Source organism: Fukomys damarensis, unplaced genomic scaffold (genome assembly GCF_012274545.1).
Source record: "Fukomys damarensis isolate Sample0158 unplaced genomic scaffold, DMR_v1.0_HiC HiC_scaffold_12, whole genome shotgun sequence".
NCBI lineage: Eukaryota > Metazoa > Chordata > Mammalia > Rodentia > Bathyergidae > Fukomys > Fukomys damarensis.
Window position 1 is genome coordinate 12,398,563 of NW_022900924.1, and position 21,072 is coordinate 12,419,634.

The 21,072-nt window shown below is 51.0% G+C and overlaps 1 protein-coding gene across 2 annotated transcripts in view; it reads left to right on the forward strand.

Moving 5' to 3' along the window:
- Window positions 1-12,345, forward strand: part of Fbxo21 (F-box protein 21) — a 31,324-nt gene extending 18,979 nt beyond the window's left edge. Inside the window, exons 10-12 of one of the 2 annotated variants that reach the window (XM_010604095.1) lie at window positions 3,608-3,819; window positions 5,709-5,866; window positions 11,166-12,345. In XM_010604095.1, coding sequence (XP_010602397.1) covers window positions 3,608-3,819; window positions 5,709-5,866; window positions 11,166-11,356 — 561 coding nt within the window. In that variant the 3' untranslated portion in view covers window positions 11,357-12,345. The remainder of the gene's footprint in view (window positions 1-3,607; window positions 3,820-5,708; window positions 5,867-11,165) is intronic. The other variant, XM_010604096.1, reaches the window with a different exon arrangement.
- The last annotated feature ends 8,727 nt before the right edge of the window (window positions 12,346-21,072 follow it).

Consider the following 21,072-nt stretch of genomic DNA (forward strand, 5'->3'; position numbering starts at 1 on the left):
GCCTCAAGAGATGAAGAACTGTTTTTCTGAGCAGCAGAGATGGTTCTGGGGTGCAGCAGCAGGCTGTGCAACACCTGCAGAGGCCAGCCGGACAGGAATCTGCATGCAGATGCAAGTGTGTGTGTCTACCAGGTTTTGGCAGTGTCAGATGAGTTTGCTCATTAGATGAAAGGAAAACAATCCTGAGCTGGGAAGTCAGAAAGTTGCCTTGTTTTCTGCTGTATTAAACAGGAAGAGCTAAGAAGTATTGGCCCCATGGTCACTGCTGCAGTAATCCAGGATTACTGTGACTATAATGGAAATCGAGAGTGCCAGATGGTCGTGTTTAAAAGGTAGTGACTTTCTCAAACACCTTCCATCTTCTCAGCAACGCTATGGCTCGATACTGTTTCCATTTCTGCCATTTTACAAATAATGAGACAGGCACGGAGAAGTTAGGTAGCTTGCTGGGGTCTCCTGTGCACAACACACAGAGGCATTGCCAAGAATTCACCCTTAGCAGGTACCAATCTCACTGCTCCCTTGTCCCCTGGGAAGCCAGCAGCTAAGGCACTGTACTGCTTCCAGACCCATGTTTTAACCTGACCTGTAGGTACCCTTTCCCTGTTTCTCTGCATTGCAGTAGAAAAGGTGCCACTCTGATTTTCCAAGGCAAAGCCCCACTCCTTTGTTAGGGACAAAAACAAAGAGCGATCTGCTGTTTGTGGCGTTTGCCTGCAGCCACCACGTCATTCCCTTACACACTGTCCGCCACCTCCACACTCTCCCCAAGGCACCGGGCTCCTGCCTACCCCCCTGGCTCTGTCCTGCCCAAGGAAGTCAGGACCCCCTTTTGCTTAAACGACTCTTCCGTTGCTTAATCCAGGAGCTACTCTTCTTTCCTTATCTTTCTCCATCTGCAGCTACTGCACCTCCACTGTCGCCTATGTTCTGTGTCGTCTGGTTTCCAGGCTCTTGGTGGCTTCTTGTCCTTAGTCTCCTCCTAGGATCTACACCAGGCTAATCTCTGGCTTTCTTGTACTCTGCGCTTTTGTGCAAGGTCACCTCCCTGTCCCCTTTGCCTCATTTGCCTCCTGCCTGCTGATAGCTCCTAGGTTTCGGGCTCCAGAACAAAATACGAGGTGCCTCCCACATACCCCGGTCCGGCTCTGGCTCTGGCTCGAGAAGCAGGGAAGGTTGCCCATTGGAAACAGTCTTGCGTAGATTCACACACAGGCTCTTACTTTGTCTCTTTTCTCCTTCACTCTGCCCTGAGATCTTGTAAGCCTCTTTCATATGTGGTAGTCAGAGTCATCTCTGTAAAATGTCACTTATGCCCCTTCACTGCTGAAGCCCCTGAGTGGTTCCCCTGCTGCCTCTGGGATGGGCCATACACACTGCAGTGTAGTTCGCAGGCTCTCAGAGCCCTGGCTCCTCACTCTGGCCCTTCTCCACACTCTCAGCACAGTTCTTGCCACACAAGGCTCCTAATTTTTTTTAAATGACCAGACTTCATTGGCTAGGAATAAAGAAGACTTCAGGAGGATGTCCAGAGTTTCCGAAAGGGGGGCAGTTCGTACACGCTGAGGGCGTGTGGAGAACAGCCTGTTTGGGCTTGGGAGAGAGTGTCAGGTTAGGGTATGTTAAGTTTGTTCTGACCTGGTGCTCCCGGCATCAGCCTCTAGTTGCCAGAGGCCTCAAAGCAGTGATCCTACGCAGGTGGACGTCAAGAAATGCAGGATTTGACAGCCTCAAGGGAAACCTGGGATCAAAGCCAGCATGGGGTCAGCAGCGCCAGCCAGTTTGTGGGGACCCTTTCCTAAAGCCGACACACACTCGGCGTCTGGCTGCTCTCAGCTGCAGCAGCTGGGTGTTCTGGCTGAGTCAGAGTCTGGACAGTCCACAGAGCCCAGATTCTCTCCAGCCCTTTCCAGGAAGTTTGCCGAACCCTAGGTTAGAGGAAGAGGAGCATGATAAGGAAATGCATCGGGGCACTCGGGCACCCAGCCCAAAACATTTCCCCAGAAGTTGTAAACACTTGGGATTCAGGCCTGGAGTATTCATTTGGGGACAGTGTGGTGCCTCTTAGCACTGTCCTTTGTAAGCACACCAGGCCCCAAGTCACAGCTTCCTCTCTGGTTCTGCCCTCGCCCACACATGCAGGGAAGGAGGGTGGTCTTCACTGATTCTTGTTTCCTGTCTCAGTCTGAGTTCAAGCTCTGCTTGGTGCTTGGGAGATGCCAGGTTCTATCATGGCTGCAGGTCTGCCTGGTGGGGAGGGGCCGCTGGGGGGCACTAAGCATACAGGTGCGAAGGTGCAGTAGGACTGCATGGGACAAAGCACAGCCCCATGTCGGTACAGGAACAGGCTTATTAATCAGTAGGGTGCGTTCAGCCGTGAAGAAATGTCACTGGGTTTCTCCACAGTAAAAGTACCCTCCTGTAGGTGGGAATGTGGTTAGGGATTGGCTCTCCATCAGTTCTGGTGGAAACTGGGTTTTGTCTGCTTGCATTACACCACTCTGCCCATGTTTATGTACTTGAAACTCTGTGATATATAATTAAAATGCTCCTATCCTTGAGCCAGTATGATGGTGCCTTAGACCTTAGGTTGACAGTCTGATCCAAGGCCTCTACCTTACTCCCCATCTTCATAACCCCGTGCCCTCAGGCAATTCATTTCACCTCACTAGGCCACTTCCTCTTCCGGAAGTCAGCAGTAACTACTTGGCACAGTGCCCAGCGGGGAATAAAGTATCGAAATTCATGGTCAGAAAATCTTGAGATCTGCAGTCTCATTCTGGAAGACAAGATTGGGCTTGGGGATGATACCTTGGCTTGCATAAAACTAATTTTCACAACACTTAACACAGGTCACTTGTATTAGGAAAGAGGTAAGGCAGTGCTTAATCATCATTTGAGAAATGAAAAAGTAATTCAAAAGTAAAAACAGCTAGTTTGACAGATTTGGGACTAGAATCCAGGTTGCTTCTCCACCAAGCAGGCAATAATTTAGGACTCAGTAAATCAGAACAGACTTGTCAGAGACCTTGAGCTGCATGCTGTAAACAGCACAGGTGCTCAGTAATCCTGTGTGTATGTTTTGAAAACTGTACTTGAATGCTATTTTTCTGTAGCCACACCATATGCAGTAGAGTGGCTGTCACAGTGGAGTTACAGACCTGCCAGGACCTGCTGCTGCTTCTACTGCTGTTTTGGTCTCTGGACAGACCCGGTTTCTCCCGTTGCTCATGTGAATGCCTGGTTCCTTTCTGAGTTAGGGTAGTGGGTGTGACTGGCCAGATTCCAGAACCCTGATAATCTTGCTTCCCTCCTTGAATGTGATGTCATAAATTAAGAAGATTGCCCTCTTGGTGACGTCCACCACTGAGGCAGTTGTATCAAAATGCCTTCGTCTTGATAAGAGCAGTTGAGGACTTTTCCCACCCAGTGCATTCGTAGCAGGCTACAATAGTCTTCTTCCAAGCATTGCCACTATTTCCTCCCTGACCGAGAACGGTAGACCTTAGCTGTCCTAGTCCAAGCGTGCCCTTGTCAGATTACGTAGGTAGGCCTAAATCCCGTGCTGCAAAAGAGAAAAGGCCTAGCTGAAAATATTATCTCCTAGTCTTTTTGTCTTGTCTTGAAGGTGCTTGACATCCTCCAGCACATCCAAACCCTCGACCCCGGGCAGCACGGGGCGGTGGGCTATTTGGTGCAGCACACGCTAGAGCACATTGAGCGCAAAAAGGAGGAGGTAGGCGTGGAGGTTAAGCTGCGCTCTGATGAAAAGCACAGGGATGTCTGCTACTCCATCGGGCTCATAATGAAGCATAAGAGGTAAGTGCTTGGGGCCCCCGTCCTCCCGCGTCCGTCCGCTGGGTGCTGCAGAAGGTGCTCGTGAGCCTTGGGCCTGTAGTGATTCTGCCAGAGGAGGATCTGAGAGCAGCAGTGCGCCGTGCCCACCACAGGAGCGACAGAAAGCTGCACCGGCTATTTACACGCTGGCTGGTTTTCCTGAACAGTCTCCCAGTGTTTTTAGTGACCTAGACGTTTAACCCTTCTCTGTGAGGAATACGGAAGCAACTCTGTGAGCAAATGGTTTTTCTCTCATGCTTTACTGTTAATGCTCTTCTTTAATTCCCCTCTCCTCACTTCTGGATCCTGAATAGGAGGTGCACGTGGTCTGTTTACCAGGCACAATTAAGCTCTCTCCAAAGTAATGGTGCCGGTGTGTACCCACCAGCAGTCCAGGGGCTGCGAGTGCCTGTCCTCACGGACAGCCGTCGCTGTGAGACCTTTAAAAATGTGCCGAGGCGGTAAACGGCACATGGTCCTTTGTTGTGGTTTTCATGACGCTTCCCTGGCCCACACGGGCTGGGGTCTTTTCATCCGTCCACTGGCCGTCTGAGTCTCTGTGGAAGTGCTGCTTCAGGTGCTTTATTTATATTCCATTGAGTTGCTAGTCTTTTGGGGCGAGGGATGGGTACCAGGGATCAAACTCAGGACCTTGTGCTTGTGAAGCAGGTGGTGGCGCCACTGAGCTAAATCTCCGGGGAGTTACTAGTATTTATTGACATGTAGTTGTTTTTCATCCCGTACATTGGGCTCTGTGTGAGGGTAAATCCCAAATGTCTTACCAGTTCGGGCCAGTGCTTCTATCCTTTCAGTGTGTGCCTGAAGAGAGGCAGATATGTGCTCAGGTGATGTTCCCATCATCCAGTGTCAGTGCTAGCAATGCAGGCGGCCTTCATCGTTTCCTCCCCACCTCATCTCTCCCTGGAGTAATGAAGCAGGCGCTCGATGTCACATCACCCATGCTATGACAGTGTGTATCTCTTTTGAGATGAGGTCTCACTGTAGTGTAGTTCAGGCTGGCCTGGAACTCGTGGCAGTCCTGCCTCAGCCTCCCAGGTGCTGAGGTTACAGGTGTGTACAACCATGTCCAGCCCCTCACTTTCTCTTGCCTCTCAATATATTTATTGTCCTGTTACCACATCCAAAAATTGATTCCTTAGTCCCAGATGCCCTCTATGTTGTATACAAACTGTTTTGATCAAGGTCCTTTATTCTGTTGATTTTTCACTTTTCTTCAGTGTACTGGGGATTGAACCTAGGCCCTGGTACATGCCAGGCAAGTACTCTACCACTGAGCTACAGCCTCTGCCCTTTTTTTAATTAATTAATTAATTTGTTTGTTTGTTTGTTTTTGAGTTGCCCAGGGAGGCCTTGAACTTGTGTTCCTCCTGCCTGAGCTTCCTGAGTAGCTGGGAGTTAGGTGTGTGCCAATGCGTCTAGTCTCTCGCTGTTTTAGTGCTGTCAGATTGGTTAGTTTTCCTTTGTGGATTATATTTTTACTGTCTTGTTTAAGAAATCTTCCCTTGTCTCGTGTCATGAAGATAATTCATCTCAAAAGTTCTGCGTTGTGTGTCCAGGCCTTTGTTTCATTACGAGTCAGTTGTGGTGCGTTGTGATCAGGTTAATGCCCTGATCATTCCTTTTCCATTTGGATGAGCATGGTGTCCTATCGCTCTTTATTGACATTCTTCTTTTCCAAATGAAGTACTACCTTGACAGTAAGTTTGTGAAGATGGGCAGGAGAGTCCTCAGAAGAACATGATCCAACATGGCATAAAAGCAGGAAAGTGTGTGAGAACCTGAGCTGAAGGGAAGCCAGGCCACACCTCTGTGTCCTCGGAACTGACCCGCTGTCCTCTCCTGCTCGCTAGGTACGGCTATAACTGTGTGATCTACGGCTGGGACCCTACCTGCATGATGGGCCACGAATGGATCCGGAACATGAACGTGCACAGCCTGCCTCACGGCCACCATCAGCCTTTCTACAACGTGCTGGTAGAGGACGGCTCTTGTAGATACGCAGCCCAAGGTAAGGAGCCACTCTGCCCGGCCCACAGTGACACCTGAGCATTGTGTGCACACACCTGGGTTGTCAGAGTAGTCGGAGGTGGCAGTTGTCCCTTGGCTAACCTCAGGACTGACATGAGCTGAACTGGGGTGGATACCAAGTGTGAACTGGTCACACCCAGACGTGCCAGGACCCTATTCTAGTGCTGTACCAGCCTGTGACCAGTGCCTATGCCAGTCAGATTCGCAGCAGTTCGGCCTCCCACACTGCGCCTGGGACCCCCGGATCCCCCAGAGAAGCCTTCCCACGCCCTGTAGCCTGGGGACTAGCAGCCAGCTACTCTGCCCCAGGGTCACCCTCGCGTGGCCATTTATGGGAACTGCAGTCCACAGCACAGGCATCAATTGCCTCAGCCAACAGCCAGCGGCTCGGTAACTTTGGTTGGAGTTTGGGGCGACTGCCAACCTGAACAGGTGTTGGGCCAGGGCGTACCTGAGGTAGGGACCAATGGAGCCCGAGGAGACAGGCCTTCATTGTGCGTGTGCCTTTCCTTTGTCCCTGTTGAATTGCTCCCCTGTTTAAATCAAATTTGAGTGTATTTTATGTTGACCAAGCTATTCACATGAGTTTTATTACTAAAGGAAGCACGGATGCTGTCATAGGGTGACCAGCAGCCTTCTAATCTATGTTAGCTTCATCAGAGCCACCACCGTTGTCATCATTTTACACATGCAGAGACTAGAGCACGTGAGTGTCAGTTCAAAGCCGGGTCCCTTGGAGAGAGCCTTCTCTAACTATCACGATGCACGCTCATGTCTGGACCAGAACATGAGTTTGACCAAATTCCAGTGATAGAAATACTGGTATGAGAATGTTAGGCATGCCAGGTCTGGTGGCACACCCTGTGATCCCTGCACTCAGGAGGCTGAGGCAGGAGGATCAGCATGAGTTTGAGGCCAGCCAGGGCCACATATTAAGTTCAAAGCCAGCATGAACTACATAGTGAGACCCTCTCTCAGAAAAAACAACGAAAACAAAAGTCTGACGTTGCACAGAGGCTGGAAAAGGAGAGCCTGTCTGACACACGCACACATGCACATCCCAGGGTTTACGGCCCAGCACTGGGGAAAAAGCCTGGGAGAAGTTTGTGTACTAATTATTAATTCAGCAGAGGCTGAGGGTTGAGCCTCTACCAGTGCTGCAAGACCGTGGGCCCTCAGATGGAGCCTGCAGCGTGATGCACTTTCTCTTTGGAAGCTGTGTCCAAAAATCATTCCAGTCAATTCTGAAACTCAAAGTGATCCGGAAGTTATCAAGTGACGCGCTGTGTGGTACGGTCTTACACTGTGCATTTTACCGGATGCCACAAGAGTCACGGGAATTCTCTTGGCGTCGGCACCGAGGGCCCGTGTCCCCAGCTTCGTTGCCGGCAGTCATTGTCTCTAGGGTTGGCATGAAGACTGGGAGCATTTGGTGCTGAGTTTCTAGAAACAATGGCTTTTTGGAGTAGCTACTTGGCTTTAGGTGTCCTGAGTTTGTCCTGTTGAAGATGCACGAAGGAATTCACCTCTCATCTGAGTGAACATGCAGCATGAGGTTTTACAGCCGAAGTACTCATTACTGGAAAATTAATGTCGGCCTCTCACTGTCACCACCTGTAAAGTTGAGATGGCACCTGAGTGAGTTTGAATGATGTGAACAGCCCGCCTTCTTTAATTGGAGGCTTTGACACTTAAGCACCCTTAGTGCCAAAGCTGTTCCCACACTGCTCTGCGTGGTTCTCCCACGCCACTCGGGGACCCCTGTTCCGGGAGTGTGGGGGCGGAGGTGAGGAGGACCCCTTCACAGGCTCCTCTCCTTGGCCCCGGGGCGCTGGTGACTCAGAAGTCCCTCTGGGCTCCCCGCCTGTCTGGCACAGCCCCCAGCCTCCAAGGGCACTGGGGTTCTCCAAGCCACTCCCATGCCATCACCCTGCGCTCCCGCGGCCCCTGTCGGATGCCCCTGTGTGTGCCCACTCATTGCGTGGCACCACCCAGACCAGCTCTTTCTGCTCTGGCTCCACCGTGCGCATCGCTCCCTTGCGAGTCTGAGCTCACACCGCACAGCTGTGGCTGCTCCGCTCCTCGGCAGTGGACTTCACCTGTGTCCCTGACCACCTCCTGAGGTGCTGCCACCGGGCCTGCCCTCCCAGTGGGCATTTCCTGAGCCTTACCGCTGCAGCCTCGGCTGGCCCCTCCCCGTCTCCACCCCGTCCTGCCATGCGTGCTACCCGGCCATTCACGTCTTTGTTCCCTAAACGTCCTTACTCACCTCCAGGTCTTCAGAGGTCTGGTTTAACGTCACTTCCTTCCTCAAGCCTTTCTCACTCCTGCCCTGCACTTCCCCGAGCACCCTGTCTTCCGATCAGTACTTCATATCCAGTATTTCTGTGGAATGACGGGGCTGACTGCCCTGTCCTCGGCTCAGGACTGCAGTGGCCGGGTCTGCCCCCCACTCAGGATGTCCCTCGGCACCTTGGGTTGTTCCAGACCCCAGCGGAAGGAGTTCTTGTCCCAGAGTGAGAGACAGAGACAGGGAGAAAACTAGAAGCACCAGTGGAATGAGTGTCAAAATGTGGCTCTTCTTACAATTTAGGATCAAGAGCATTTTCGAACGTGAGCTTACATAACATCAGTTACCCCACTGATCCTCCAGGTGGCTGGCTCAGCAGGTAACATGGTGTTTCTTCTGTAGGTAGAGATTCTGGCTTAGTACTTTACCATTTGAAAGACTATTGTTAATCTTGCATCTGTGAATAAGGACATTTCCCAGCGCTGAAGCAGTAACACACTTAGCACATACAGTATTTCATAATACCTGATGCTCACTCAGCTTTCCGATTTCCCAGTTGCCACAAGAAATCTTTTGCAGAATTTGTTGTTGTTGCTTAAAAATCAGGATTCAGGCATTATTCAAGAACAGTTTCTTTTTCTTCATTTTTCTCTCCTTCTGTCCTGCCTTTGATTTAGAAGAATCCAGGCCAGTCGTCTTGCCTTTGGCCTCGGCGATCCTATTAACTTGAGGTCATTGATATTAACCCTCCACAGAGAGATGAAGAATGAATTGAAACCACAAACACAGATGGTGTAGTTTTAGTCTGCAGAGTATAAGAAAATCCTTTCCTCCTTGTGTTAGCTTTAGCTTTCACCTGAGCAGCATCTTGCGTGTTCGTAACTTCCTGCTCCACCATCGACTCCTGTCCCAACTTCCCACACGGACTTTCAGGTACCAGTGAAATGAGGTCACAGATGCTGTGGATGTAAGTCAGCCACTCAGAGTGGAGGGTCAGGGGTTGAGTTGCAGGGGAGATAGTGTGCCTGGATCATGTGTCAGATCCCTGTTCATGGTTTGTCTTAACACCTCTGTACTAAGCAGTCTGTACATGGTTGCAAGTGTGGTGATGTGAGAGTCGGTATGCAATGGCAGCCATTGCAGGGGCCTGTTTGACATTCTTTCTCTCTCTCTCTCTCTCTCTTCTGTGCTGGGGATTGAACTCAGGACCTTTCGACCTTCTCTTTTAAATCATAAAAACCTTAAGTGTTTATTCCCTTGTAGCCCAGTGGCTCCCCCTGTTCCTTGACTAAGCACGCAGTCACACATGTGTACAAGGAGCCGTGGGTGGTGGCCCATTATTGAAAGTAGCAAAGCACTTGTCATCCCTAAGGACTCGCCTGGGCGGTGGGCCAACTGCCTAGACTGTGGGATACTAGGCTGCCCTGGAGTTACCCAGTTCAGGTAAATGCTTCAACTGCTTCAACTTTGGTGTAGATAAGCACGTGAAGAATGCCCCCGTTCTCTGAGTCTGTCAAGGATGTTCACTAAAGACACACACTGCTGGTGGGACCCCTCGAGAGCAAGGGGTGCCACGGGCTCAGAGACGGTTTGTCCCCAGTATGACTCATATTTGGGGATTTTTAAATAAGCACATGTCTGACAGTTTTCAAGGGCATCCTGAAAGAGTGCTCAGGATTTTCCAGAACACTTAAGTGTTCCCTGGTTCATCTTTTACTCAGTTAAGATCTGTGCTTCTTCAGTTCTCCTAAAGTTCATTTTTTGAAAACCTTATTTTACGATTGGTGTTTTCCCTTACTGAGACACACAGTTACCAATCTCATTGTCATGTTCCTCCCATAAAGAAACTGGTTTCCTTCTTTCCGCTCTTACTGCTTAGCAGGCTCAGAGCCCCAGCATGCAGATGTGCTGAGCCCAGTCCCTGTCCTTTGCAGAGCCAGAAGGGGCACTGAGCAGGCCTTTCCTGGAGTCGTTTACCTCAGGGTGTCCTGCCTGGACTCTGCAGACAGACTTCTAGCTTGGGGCCCAGATTCAGAACTCCGTGCCTCAGCTTCATCCCAGTCCCGGTAATGCCCGTGTCACCCTGTGTGCCGGGACGCTGGGCCTTGGGCGCCTTGACTGTGTTTCGGGGCATCTGCTCAGGAGACCACATGCTGTCCTCTTGTTGTTAGCTTGTCAGGTGTTTGAACTGAGTCATGGTGTAGCTGCAGCTTGGCGGGAGGGAGGCGGCCCTGGGGATGCGCGGTGTGAAGGATTCTGCCCTCCGCCCCTTTCTGGAGCCAGGTCATGGAGACCATTGCTGGGCTTCTTCCGGATTAGGGGTTGCACAACAAACAAAAGGTGTACAAGACACCTCCCATTGGGCCCCCAAGGGGACCATGTTCCAAACAGATGGGGGTGTGAGCTATGCAAAAGGACTTTAGTCTTTTAAGTACCTTGCTGCGGTATCATCATCATTCAGAGGCTTATTTTCTATTTCTCTGCTGGGCTGATTAGGGTTTGGGCCTCACACTGACCCTGGGAAGGGGCTGCTCGCTGGAGGGAGCGCATGGCCAATGAATGTGGCAGCAGGGACTGAGGGTGCAGAGAGAGTGATTTGTGTGGCAGGGTTCCTCTCAGTAGGCCTAGCGTGGCAGGTCTGAGCTGGTCACCTGTATCCAAGTGACAAGGTGGCTTCTGAAGTTTAGATGGTGAGGACCATCTGGGCCTGAGCTTTGGCTCTTTGTGAGGTCCGACCACGGGGGTGATGTGTCTCTAGTTTGCAGTGTCGAGGCGACTCCACTGCAGCTGCGGGCGCCTTCCATCTTGCTCAGAGAATAGGGAAGTGTTTCCATATTTGAGGAGCTTCCATCCCTCCTGTAACATCTGTGGTCTTTCCTTCCTTCCACCTCCAAAATGCCACTCGAGAGGGTGGTAGGAGGTTCTCTGAGAAAAGCTGCTGCAGACATTGGAAGTTAACGTCAGTGTCCATGTGCCTCTTTGCCAACAGAAAACTTGGAATATAACGTGGAGCCTCAAGAAATCTCGCACCCGGATGTCGGACGCTATTTCTCAGAGTTTACCGGCACTCACTACATCCCAAACGCTGAGCTAGAAATTCGATATCCAGAAGACCTGGAGTTTGTCTATGAAACGGTGCAGAATATTTACAGTGCAAAGAAAGAGAACATAGATGAGTAAAGTCTAGTAGAGGACATTGTACCTTTGCTGCTGCTGCTATCTTCCAAGAGAACAGGATTCCAGAAGGAGATGTATCCGCGGTCCCTCTGGATTCACACCACCAGGAAAGCCACCTCACTGGTCGCGCTGGTTGCCTCCTCCTAAGTTTAAATGACGTGTGCTCTCCTCCAGCTGCAAAGACAATGTTGCTCTCCGCCTACACTAGTGAATTCACTTGAAAGGCACTGTGTTCAGTGGCATGGCTTGTACGCTTGTCCTGTGGTGACAGTTTGTGACATTCTGTCTTCATGAGATCTCACAGTCAGTACTGCATTCTTTTTTATCCACTTTCCATCCTTACGTCTGTCTACATTTGTCTCAGAACATTTCATTTGCTGGACAGATGGGGTTATACATTTGCAATAATTTCTTTGATTTCTCTAGAACACGTGCAGTCCTCAGTCAGGATTGTTTGTCTTTTTACCCTGAATTTAGTTGTGTATTCAGAGGTAAAGTTGTACACTAACTTGGCAGCATCTTGCAGATGGAGACATTAACAAGCTAATGGTAATTAGAATCATTAGAATTTATTTTTTTGCTAATACATGAAACACGGATTTCAAGTGTTTTATCTTTTTTTAATTTAAATTGGGAGAATGACAATTTTCCCTTCCATATTCCTCTCTTGGATTTGTGCACATTTCTACAAATCATGAGCTTTCTATTTTACTACATAAGATTCTTCAAGAAAATGCATAATAATGGCCTTTAAGAGTGGACTTTTCCACATTCATCTACTATTCCTTTCTTGAAATAACTACTTCTTTTTTTAATCTGCTCCAGAATCATGAGTAGGTCTTAAATCAGTGATGGGTTCTGTTCTGTAGTGAGACTTACAAGTCTGATGTTGAAATATTTGCTGTTAGAAATCATACTCTCTGGTCGCCAAAGACCAAACAATGGGGTTTTGTTTTTCTAATGAAAATAAAAAAAGAACTAATGAACCTTAATTAAAAAGAGAGATTTCATACCCCTTGTCATTCCTGAGTCACTTCCAGACCCTTTTGAGTATGGAAGGGTAGAAAGAAGAAATGTCTTGAATTTTCAGATATTGAACTTGGGAAAGGAGGTGTGCATGTAACCTGGCTTCTCCAGCCACCAGTGCCCCAAAGGCACCAGGACAATACTCGTTCCTGCTCCCCACGGGGAATTCTGACCATCTTCAGACCCCCTGGCTTCTTTCTGTGATCTTAGCAATCGAGCGTGAAGCCACCGAGTCTTTCTGCAGCTTTGGAACTCCCACTACTCGCAACCTGCCAGTTTTTAAGCCAGCTGTCTTGTAATTAACCAGTAGAAGCTAACTTCCGGAGTTAGGATCTAGTTACGTTGCGATCTGCATTTAAAATACATAATCAGTCGCTCTAGTGAATGAGGCTTTAGGGGGCTGCAATCCAGCAGCCTGGCCGCCTGTCTGTCATTGCATGCAGTATTCCCACGCCACGCTGAATGGCTGCTTTTTGTCTACCCTTTGGGAACCCTGGGATGACCAAGGTTTGGGGAACCCACCTGAGACCACTTAATAGCAAGTGAAGGCCATTAGGCAGTTACTAGAAAGAGATGGGGATCTGGCAGCCGGCTCCTTCCAGCCTGAATAGCTACCACCCAGTGTCCATGTTCCTCATCAGTCCAATCCAGAGTCAGATGATTTGAATTTGCATTTGATAACGTGACCACTCACAACACCTAGCCTGCCTGAGGTTGCGGGGATTTTACACTACTCTCATTTAAAGGTAAACATTAGATACTATGGAATTAACATTGAGATGTGTTACTAAGAAACTGTGGAGCATGCTGAGAGTTATAATTGTTGGTTTTCTGGTTTGATTTCCTTTTTTCTTAGAATAACATCAAAGCCGAGAACAGTGGTTTTACCTTTACTGACCCAACTGTAAATATGTATCTAGACTGACTGTTTTTAAATGTGTTTCTTCCTGAATGCTTCATTTGGCTCCCGGAAGCCTTTATCACCTGTGTAAGTTGGTATTTGGGCACTTTATATTTTTCTAAAAACGTGTTTTGGATCCTGTACTCTAATAAATCATGTTTCTTTTTAAAAAAATTTTTTTCCAAAAGTTTTCTCCATTTGAAAAAGCCCTGTTAGAAAAGTAGAACTTTCACAATGTTAAAATATTAAATATTTGGATATAGTAACTTCTTTCTCTTCAAATGAATGCCAAGATTTTTTTTTTGTACAATGATTAATAAATGGAACTTATCCAGAGAAACCATGCAAATAGCCTGCCCAATTTCGTTTCAGAACCAAAAGCCCCTCCACAGTGAGGGAAAGCTCTCTCATGGCTCTTCTGATCTAAGTATGACGAATTTGTTCCACTGAGTTTTTCTCAGCATCAGTGAGTGAGCAGTGTACCTTTGTACTACAGTTTCCTTACCAGATAGTGACTTTATGAGTTCGAGTAGTCTTAGTGCCACGCCTGGTTGCTGCAGAAATAGCACCTTTTTAATTATATGAAAATACACACAAGACAGGAGCCGCAGGTGCCAGAGGCAAAGCCAGGTAGGTCTGAGGGGTGCTTTGTGGTGCGGAGCAGAGTGCAGAGTGCGGTGGCGTCACTCCCTGCCGTGGAGGCAGCTGAGGGCGGCCTCCGCCAGGCCGGCTGTTTCCTGGAGTGCTGTGCTTTCCAAGGGGAGAGGACGGCAGGCCTCAGCTTCCTTAGCAGGACCTGGAACTGTCCTCCCGTGACACGCACGCCACCCTGGCGGCTGCTGTTTGCAGATCCGCTTTGAAGAGCTGTCTCAGGCCAGGCAAGCCGTCCAGAGCTGCCTGCCCTAAAGTCAGACCTGCTGTGTCCCCCACCATGGTCTTGGCCATGGCTGCCACTCAGTCTCTGAGAAGTCTGCTTTCCGTCTCCCCCGAGACCGGCAGGTCTTTGTGAGTGCACTGACAGCAGGATCATTTGGTGGAGAAGCGGCTTGCGGTACTGTTGTAACTCAGTCCTGCATTTTGTGCTTAGTCTGGTGCTCACCCTAAAGTGATTTGATCTTTCCTAACGCACTAAACTGAACCAGGCCACCGCGCTCTGGGCTTCCCTCAGCCGCCGTCAGGCCCTTTGCAATAAAGACCATGTATTTCCTTTTCTTAGTCTCAGTTTCTAATAGGCGTAATTAGACTATTTTTAATAGACTAAATTTTTAATCTTGAAAAGGTACCTGAGTCCAAATAATCAAAATGTAACTCTTTGTGGGTTTTTTTTTTTTCTTGTCTTGATTTTTTGGAAGGAACAAGAAAATGTTCACTTGGACAGCATGCAGATTTTGACTACCCAACTCTCAACAGGTGCTGATGTCTATGTTATGCGTATTTGTGCTGTGTGTGGACTTGGAGCCAGACACTGGCTTTGTAATCCCCCAGCATTTCCAAAGCGTGGCCAGGTAGCACATGTTTTAGTCTTTGCAGTCTGTGTATCATCTCTGTTGTATCTTTTTAGTTAGTTGTTTTTATCTTTTTGGTTTTTTGAGACAGGGCCTCACTATGTAGTTGAGACTGAGCTGGAACTCACTAGTAGCCCAGGCTGGTTTCGAACTCAAGAGATCCTCCTGCCTCAGCCTCCCAAGTGCTGGGATTACAGGCATGCGCCAACACTCCCTGCTTTTATCTTATTTTTATCAGTACATATTTGCGGGCCATAATGCTGACCCTTAACTGTGGGGTTTGGTACATGTACATAACACGTAACACGCCTTAATTCTGTTTATGTCCCCTGGCCCTTTGTTTTTAAAGGTGTTTTTAAAAAGCAAAGCATTCCTAGCTCAAGAGCTATACAAAGTTTGTGACCCTGTACACTCCCGCCATGCAGTCAGGGAACCCAGGTCATACTGCTGTGGGTGGGAGACTAGGACACAGAGCCCCGAGGCCACCAGGAACCGCCGAGCCCTTCTCAGCACACTTGGCATGAACAGCTCCCTCACAGTGCTGTCGGCCTTCGCCTGGCAGCAGCTTTAACCTCTCACATTTCAGTTACGTAGCGTAAGTGTGATGGCCGTGCAGTGACGATTGTAGCACAGTGCTAGCTCTGTACTAAATAGACCCAAAACACAGTGCAGCTCAAGCAGTAGCGCTTCCTTTCCCAGGTGATTCTGACAGGAAAATGGGTTGGCAGGGCGCTCACACAGGCAGTTGAGATCCAGGCCTACTGGTGACCTCTGAGAACACCTAGGCCTTCTGTCCCGACAGGAGAGCTCATCCGGCTTTCAGGTGGCCCGCATTTCTCCACTCCAGGGAGGAGGAGGAGAGTGACCCGTGGCCAGCACGTTCTGCTTCCAGTACAAGAGACGGAGGGCTGTCGGGCCACCCAGCGAACAAGCTTCACCTGCCTCCGGCTTGGTCACGCTGCTTCCACGGGATGCAGCGGGCAGTGCGTGCCCCTCATAGGTCCCAGTGCACGTGGCTGAGGGAGAGAGGAGGAGTGGGATCGGGCAGGTCTCGCGCCACACTTGCGCCTGCACGCACAGCGGGAGCTGGGCCCACAGCATCATCACCCAGAGGAGGCTGGGAGAGACCTTCCTGGAGTGAGCGGAGGGCCCAGCCTCCGCTCGGAGCGTCTCTCGCATCCCAGCTCTCTGCAGCGCCTCTCTGTCAGCCTTGGGGACCACCATGAACCAGGGTCACACAGGTGAGGCAGGGACGGGTGCTCTCATCGCCAGAAAGTCGACTCCCGCTTTGAAGGAGGAGGAACGAGACGTAGCGAGGCCGCTGGTCCGCGCCAGGGCTGACGTGCTGTGGGGCCTTGGGTGACCTCGGACTCACTGAGGGACTCCGTTCCTATTCCTGGGGCTCCTCCTGTCCCAGCAGGAGTGGTGTTGGGGACCCACCCCAGTGGGAACCGTTCCACGCTGCTCCTTACTCCAGGCTGGGGCTGCTCCGAGAAGCCCCTGTATCCTCAGAAGCTCGCGGCTCCTGTGACAACAAAGCAGGATGCTCACTGGCCTGTGCCAGGAAGGGTGCCCGGACTGCTCTTCCAGAATGTTCCAGCCCGTTCTGTGTCCTTCTGCCGCTCTCCACCCCCTGACCGTCAGGGGCTGCCTTGAGTCCTACGTTAGCTGAGGTGAGTCTTGTTTAACTGCGAAATGTTTAATGGGCCTTTGTTGCTTGATGATTTATTCTGTTGCCATAGAAACAGCTGCCTTTCTCTTCTCTCCCCTGCCTTCCTTCACTGTATCTTGCTAAGTTGCCCAGTCTTATGATCCTCCTGCCTCAGCCTCCCAAGCAGCAGGGATACGGACCTGGTTCATGACAGCGCTTAATGGACATCTGTGTGTTCAAGATGTGGGATTTGGAGAAAGCTAGAGAGCGCTGTGACTAAGGTCATTGCTTTCCTGTCGCCAACACACTGTGACTTCTTCCTTAATCTACCGTCTGTTACCGGGCAGTTTCCCCGTGTCCCCACAAGGGCCTTCATTGCACCTGCGTCCACCCTAGGGTGCCCTTTGCCACATCCCTGCCAGCAGGTAAAACTTACATAATTCGTCAGTCTGGACCCCTTCGCTCGGAAATGGGATCACAGACTGCGCGGTCTTTGGTGTCTGGCTTCTCCCGCTCCGCACAGTGGTTTCACGCCTCAGCCGTGCAGCTATATTTAGCGTGCTCCGTGCTTCACTCCTCTTAATGGCCAAATTGTTCCGCTCATGGGTAAAGCACGTCTTGTTTATCCATTCAGCCCCAGAGCTGTTCCTACTTTTTAGCTGATGTGAATCGCTGCTGTGAATGGCCCCATGAAATTTTAGTCCCACGCCGGACACTCTTCTTTGGCGATCCGGATGCCCTGGACGTTTGCTCTGCTCTTAGCTCAGCCTGCCACATTGGCAGAGAGCAGCAGTTTGGGCCAAGGTGCGAGGACGTTGGTCAGCGAGCTGTGGTTTAACCCTGCGCGCCTCAGGGTAGCTCTCAGCGGCCTCACCTACGGGAAATGGAACCGCAGTGCTGGCCGTGTCCCCCACTCAGCCCTGTCTCTTCCCTGCCTGTCCTCGAGCTTGCTGGGCCGTTCCTCCATCATCAGAGGCCGCCTCACCATACCGATCCACAGCCCAGACCCCCTCTGCTTATATTAGATCTTCCACTGACCTTTTCCCTAATAATTCGCGGAAATCCTCCAGCGCCATTCACCACTTGCTCTCTGCTCTGCTCCTGCTTCTGCTTCGAGCCGGGGGTGGACTTGATGCTGCTGAGCCACGGTGCTGGTTCCTGGTCTGGGGGTGGTGGCTCTATGGTGTGCCAAGTGGCAGCCCCAAAGCAGGCCATATGGGCGAGGTCAGAAGTCCCCAGCAGACTCTGCCTGGGGTCGTAGATACAGATCTCCCAGTGACACTCGCCTGTGGTCACTGTCTCGTGAGGGACGTTCTGCATGCATCACTGGGGTAGGCAGCACAGCAAACCCTGTAAACAGCACCACGAAGAGCTCATTATGCCCCTGGCACCATGCCAACGTCCAAGGAAGACTGAGCAGCAGGGAACGCTGAGACAGCCCTGGGGGAGGTGGTGCTGCGTAAGGTGGCCCAGGTGTCCTGCCAGCTGGCCACGGTCCGAGCTCTGCATTCCCCTCCGAGGAAACCTAGTTCCTACTTGAGGATGAGAGGGTCAAAGGCAACTTTCCATTTCCTTCCCTGGTGACTCAGAAGAAAGCCACATATGTTGCTGCCTTGTTTGACGGTTTCTGTCATTGTTGAAGGCTGCAGAGACGGTGGGCACCACCTTCCTGCTGAAGGTAACCAGTGTCCCTTCCTCTCTGAGGCCTGGCCTCTCCCGGGAGCTCACCTGGCCCTCTCGGAGGTGCCGTCTCTCTGTGTCCTCTTACTTTACATTCAAACGCCAAGTGGCGCCCCTGTGGCTGGGACGGGGAGGCCTGGTCCCACAGTGAGGCTTCTGACCACGGCATGCGCCAGGGCTCCGCAGCAGCTCAGCAGGCTGGGGAGAAAGCAGGGCCAGGTTGGGCCTCCAGTAGTCGCTGGGATGTGCATGTAGACCAACCCTGGACTTCCGAAAGTGACTCAGAGAAAGGAAAGTCTCTGCTCCCACCCCCGGACCAAGACCCGCTGTGGCTCCCTGAGGCCCGCAGGCACCTTGCTCTTGCCCTCCCACCACTGTCCGAGTGTAGAGGAGGCTGAGGGGTCTCGGGTGTGTACAGGAGGAGGTTGCGGCCTCCCACTGGGCTGCACGATGCTCTGGGGGAGCTGGGTCCCGGGATGCAGAGAAGCTCCTGCCAAAACCTGACGCATCTGTGCCTCCCACGTTGTTCCCTTGCTTGGTGGCTTCTCTGCGCCCTCGGGGTGGCGCCCAAACCACAGCCCAGCTCCCTGCCCTCTGTTTGCGGGCTCTGCCCCCTGCTGGACGCATGACATCCTTACACATGAGAAGCCCCCGTCACCACCCACCTCCACCCCCAGCACCCTGTGAGGTGTCAGCCTCTGCAGGAGCCACCTGCCTGCATTACCCACACAGCCCTCCTGGCTGCCTTCGGACTCTCTGGTCTCTGCAGGAACCCTGGGGACAGCCAGCGCCCCTCTGAATTTCCATTTCCTGCCCGTGTGCCCCAGAAAGCTTTGCGCTCCTTCTAGCAGGCACAGGGGACTCTCCATTTCCTGCACCTCATGTGGTGTCTGCTAACCTGAGCTGAGGATGCCTCGTCTCTTCTTCCTTATGGACAGATCCAGACTTAGTTCAATTCTAGTTTCAGGAGGTGAAGCAATTGTGAATGGTTGAGGGCAACATGGTTAACCAGCCTTGCCAGTGATTGACCTGGGAAAGGAAGTGTGACACCATCCGGCGTATGCTGTCTACAGATAAAGGTTGGTAAGAGTTTGCTCCATGATCAAAGAAAAGAATCTTGTTTCTGCCTCCTCTCTTCCTAATATGAGACATATCGAGCGAATGTGATTCCCGGTGCTGCTGCAGCTACATTGCAACCATGAGGGAAAGCTAAAGAATTCTAGATAACACCAGCCCAGAGTTCCAAATTGCTGAGCTTCTCTGTCAACCTGAAAGCTCCCACCTCCAGCTGTTTGATAAGGGGGATAATATACATTTTGATGACTTCACCAAGTATTCATTTGCAGTCTAACAAGTCCCAAATAAGCTAAATTATTCTCTCATTATATTTTGTAAACCAGGCCTCATTAGTGGAAAGAAAAGGCAGCTTGGTACATTGCCTTCCTCTGTGATTTCACAACCTTTGAACTTTTCCCTGCTCTCCTTCCAATCAAACATATACCAGAAGGAGTAATTCCCTGGTATAGTGGCTCTGGGAGCACAGGGGCTGGGAAGTCCCAGCTGGAGGGAGTCTCTGCCCCCTGGTCGAGCCTGGAGAAGCCCAGCCTGCATCCTGCCACTGTACCCCAGCCCCAGGGACCAGCTGCACAAAACGGGCTCGAGCGCCAGGAGATGAAGGACATCACCCCAAGAACGGGAAGCAGCCAGCACCCCTTCAGAGCAGCCTGGAGCAGAACTGAACCCACTGTGCCCACGTCCTCAGGCTGGCGACACAGCCCTGGCCCTGGAGCCCGTGTTTGAAGTTGCCAAGCCTCCTCCGGGGGAGAGGGCCGTCCCGCATCTCTGTGACAGGCGCCAGGCCTTTTACTGTGGCCCACAGGAGCCTCGCAAGGTCTCCGGGGTCTGTGGAAAGTGGCGCCGGCTGCTAGCCCTGCATGGGCTCGGGACTCTGTGACCCGCGGCAGACCCTCCCTCACCCTGCCGCGCACTCTGTCTCTCCTCTCAGTCTGCTCCCCACTCACAGGGAAGGGATTCAGGGTCACTCAGGGCCGTGTCTGCTGGGTGCATGGGAGACACAAGGCGCCAGGCTCCGAGGCCACGCCGGGCGATCGTGCCACCTGCGTCACAACCCTGTGAGGCAAGGACGGTGTTGTTCACCCGAACGGAGGCCGTGAATGGAGCCCGAGTGCCGGAACCAGCTAGGCAGCAGAGCCCTTGCCTGCAGATACATGTGTGGTCTCTATGGAGCCAGCCCCCCACCCCGGTTCTCAAAGCCTGGCTCCTGGGCCAGCCTGTGGATGGTCAGAAATGCAGGTTCTCAGGCCCCAAACCCACATGGTCAGGAGCTCGGACAGGAGCCAGGTCTGGATCTAACAGCCCTCGCCCCATCCAGGCTGCCATGCACATGGAGGTTTGGAAAGCACAGTTAGTGGAGGCTTTTACGTACAAGTGCTTTTGAGACTGGGGGGTAGGGGACGTCCTTAAAGGTTTTTTGAAAGATCACTCGGACTACCTTGCTGATTTTGAAAATTAATATTCTGGGCTGGATAAGAATGTAGCTAGGGGGTCAGGGATTTAGCTCAGCAGTTCCATGGCCTGCCTTGCAAGCTCAAGGACCCGAGTTCAATCCCCGGTACCCCCCCCAAAAAAAAAAAGACTGTAGCTAGGTAGAGCTAATGGTTAGCATGCGTGAGATCCGGGGTTTAGTCCTCAGCACCCCCATAAAACCCTTGAACATTCAAAAAATATATATTCTATTCATTATAGAATACAAATTCAAAACACCAGGCTTCTATAAGACTGTGTTGAATTTATGGCTATCAGTATTTTTGCTTATAAATTGACTGTAGTTTTTAAGTACTTGACCAGATTCCTTTGAGTACTTTTAGTGTACTGATGGATTTAATATATTTGATTTCTTTTTTTTCTTTGTTTTTGTTTTTTTTTTTTTTTTTTG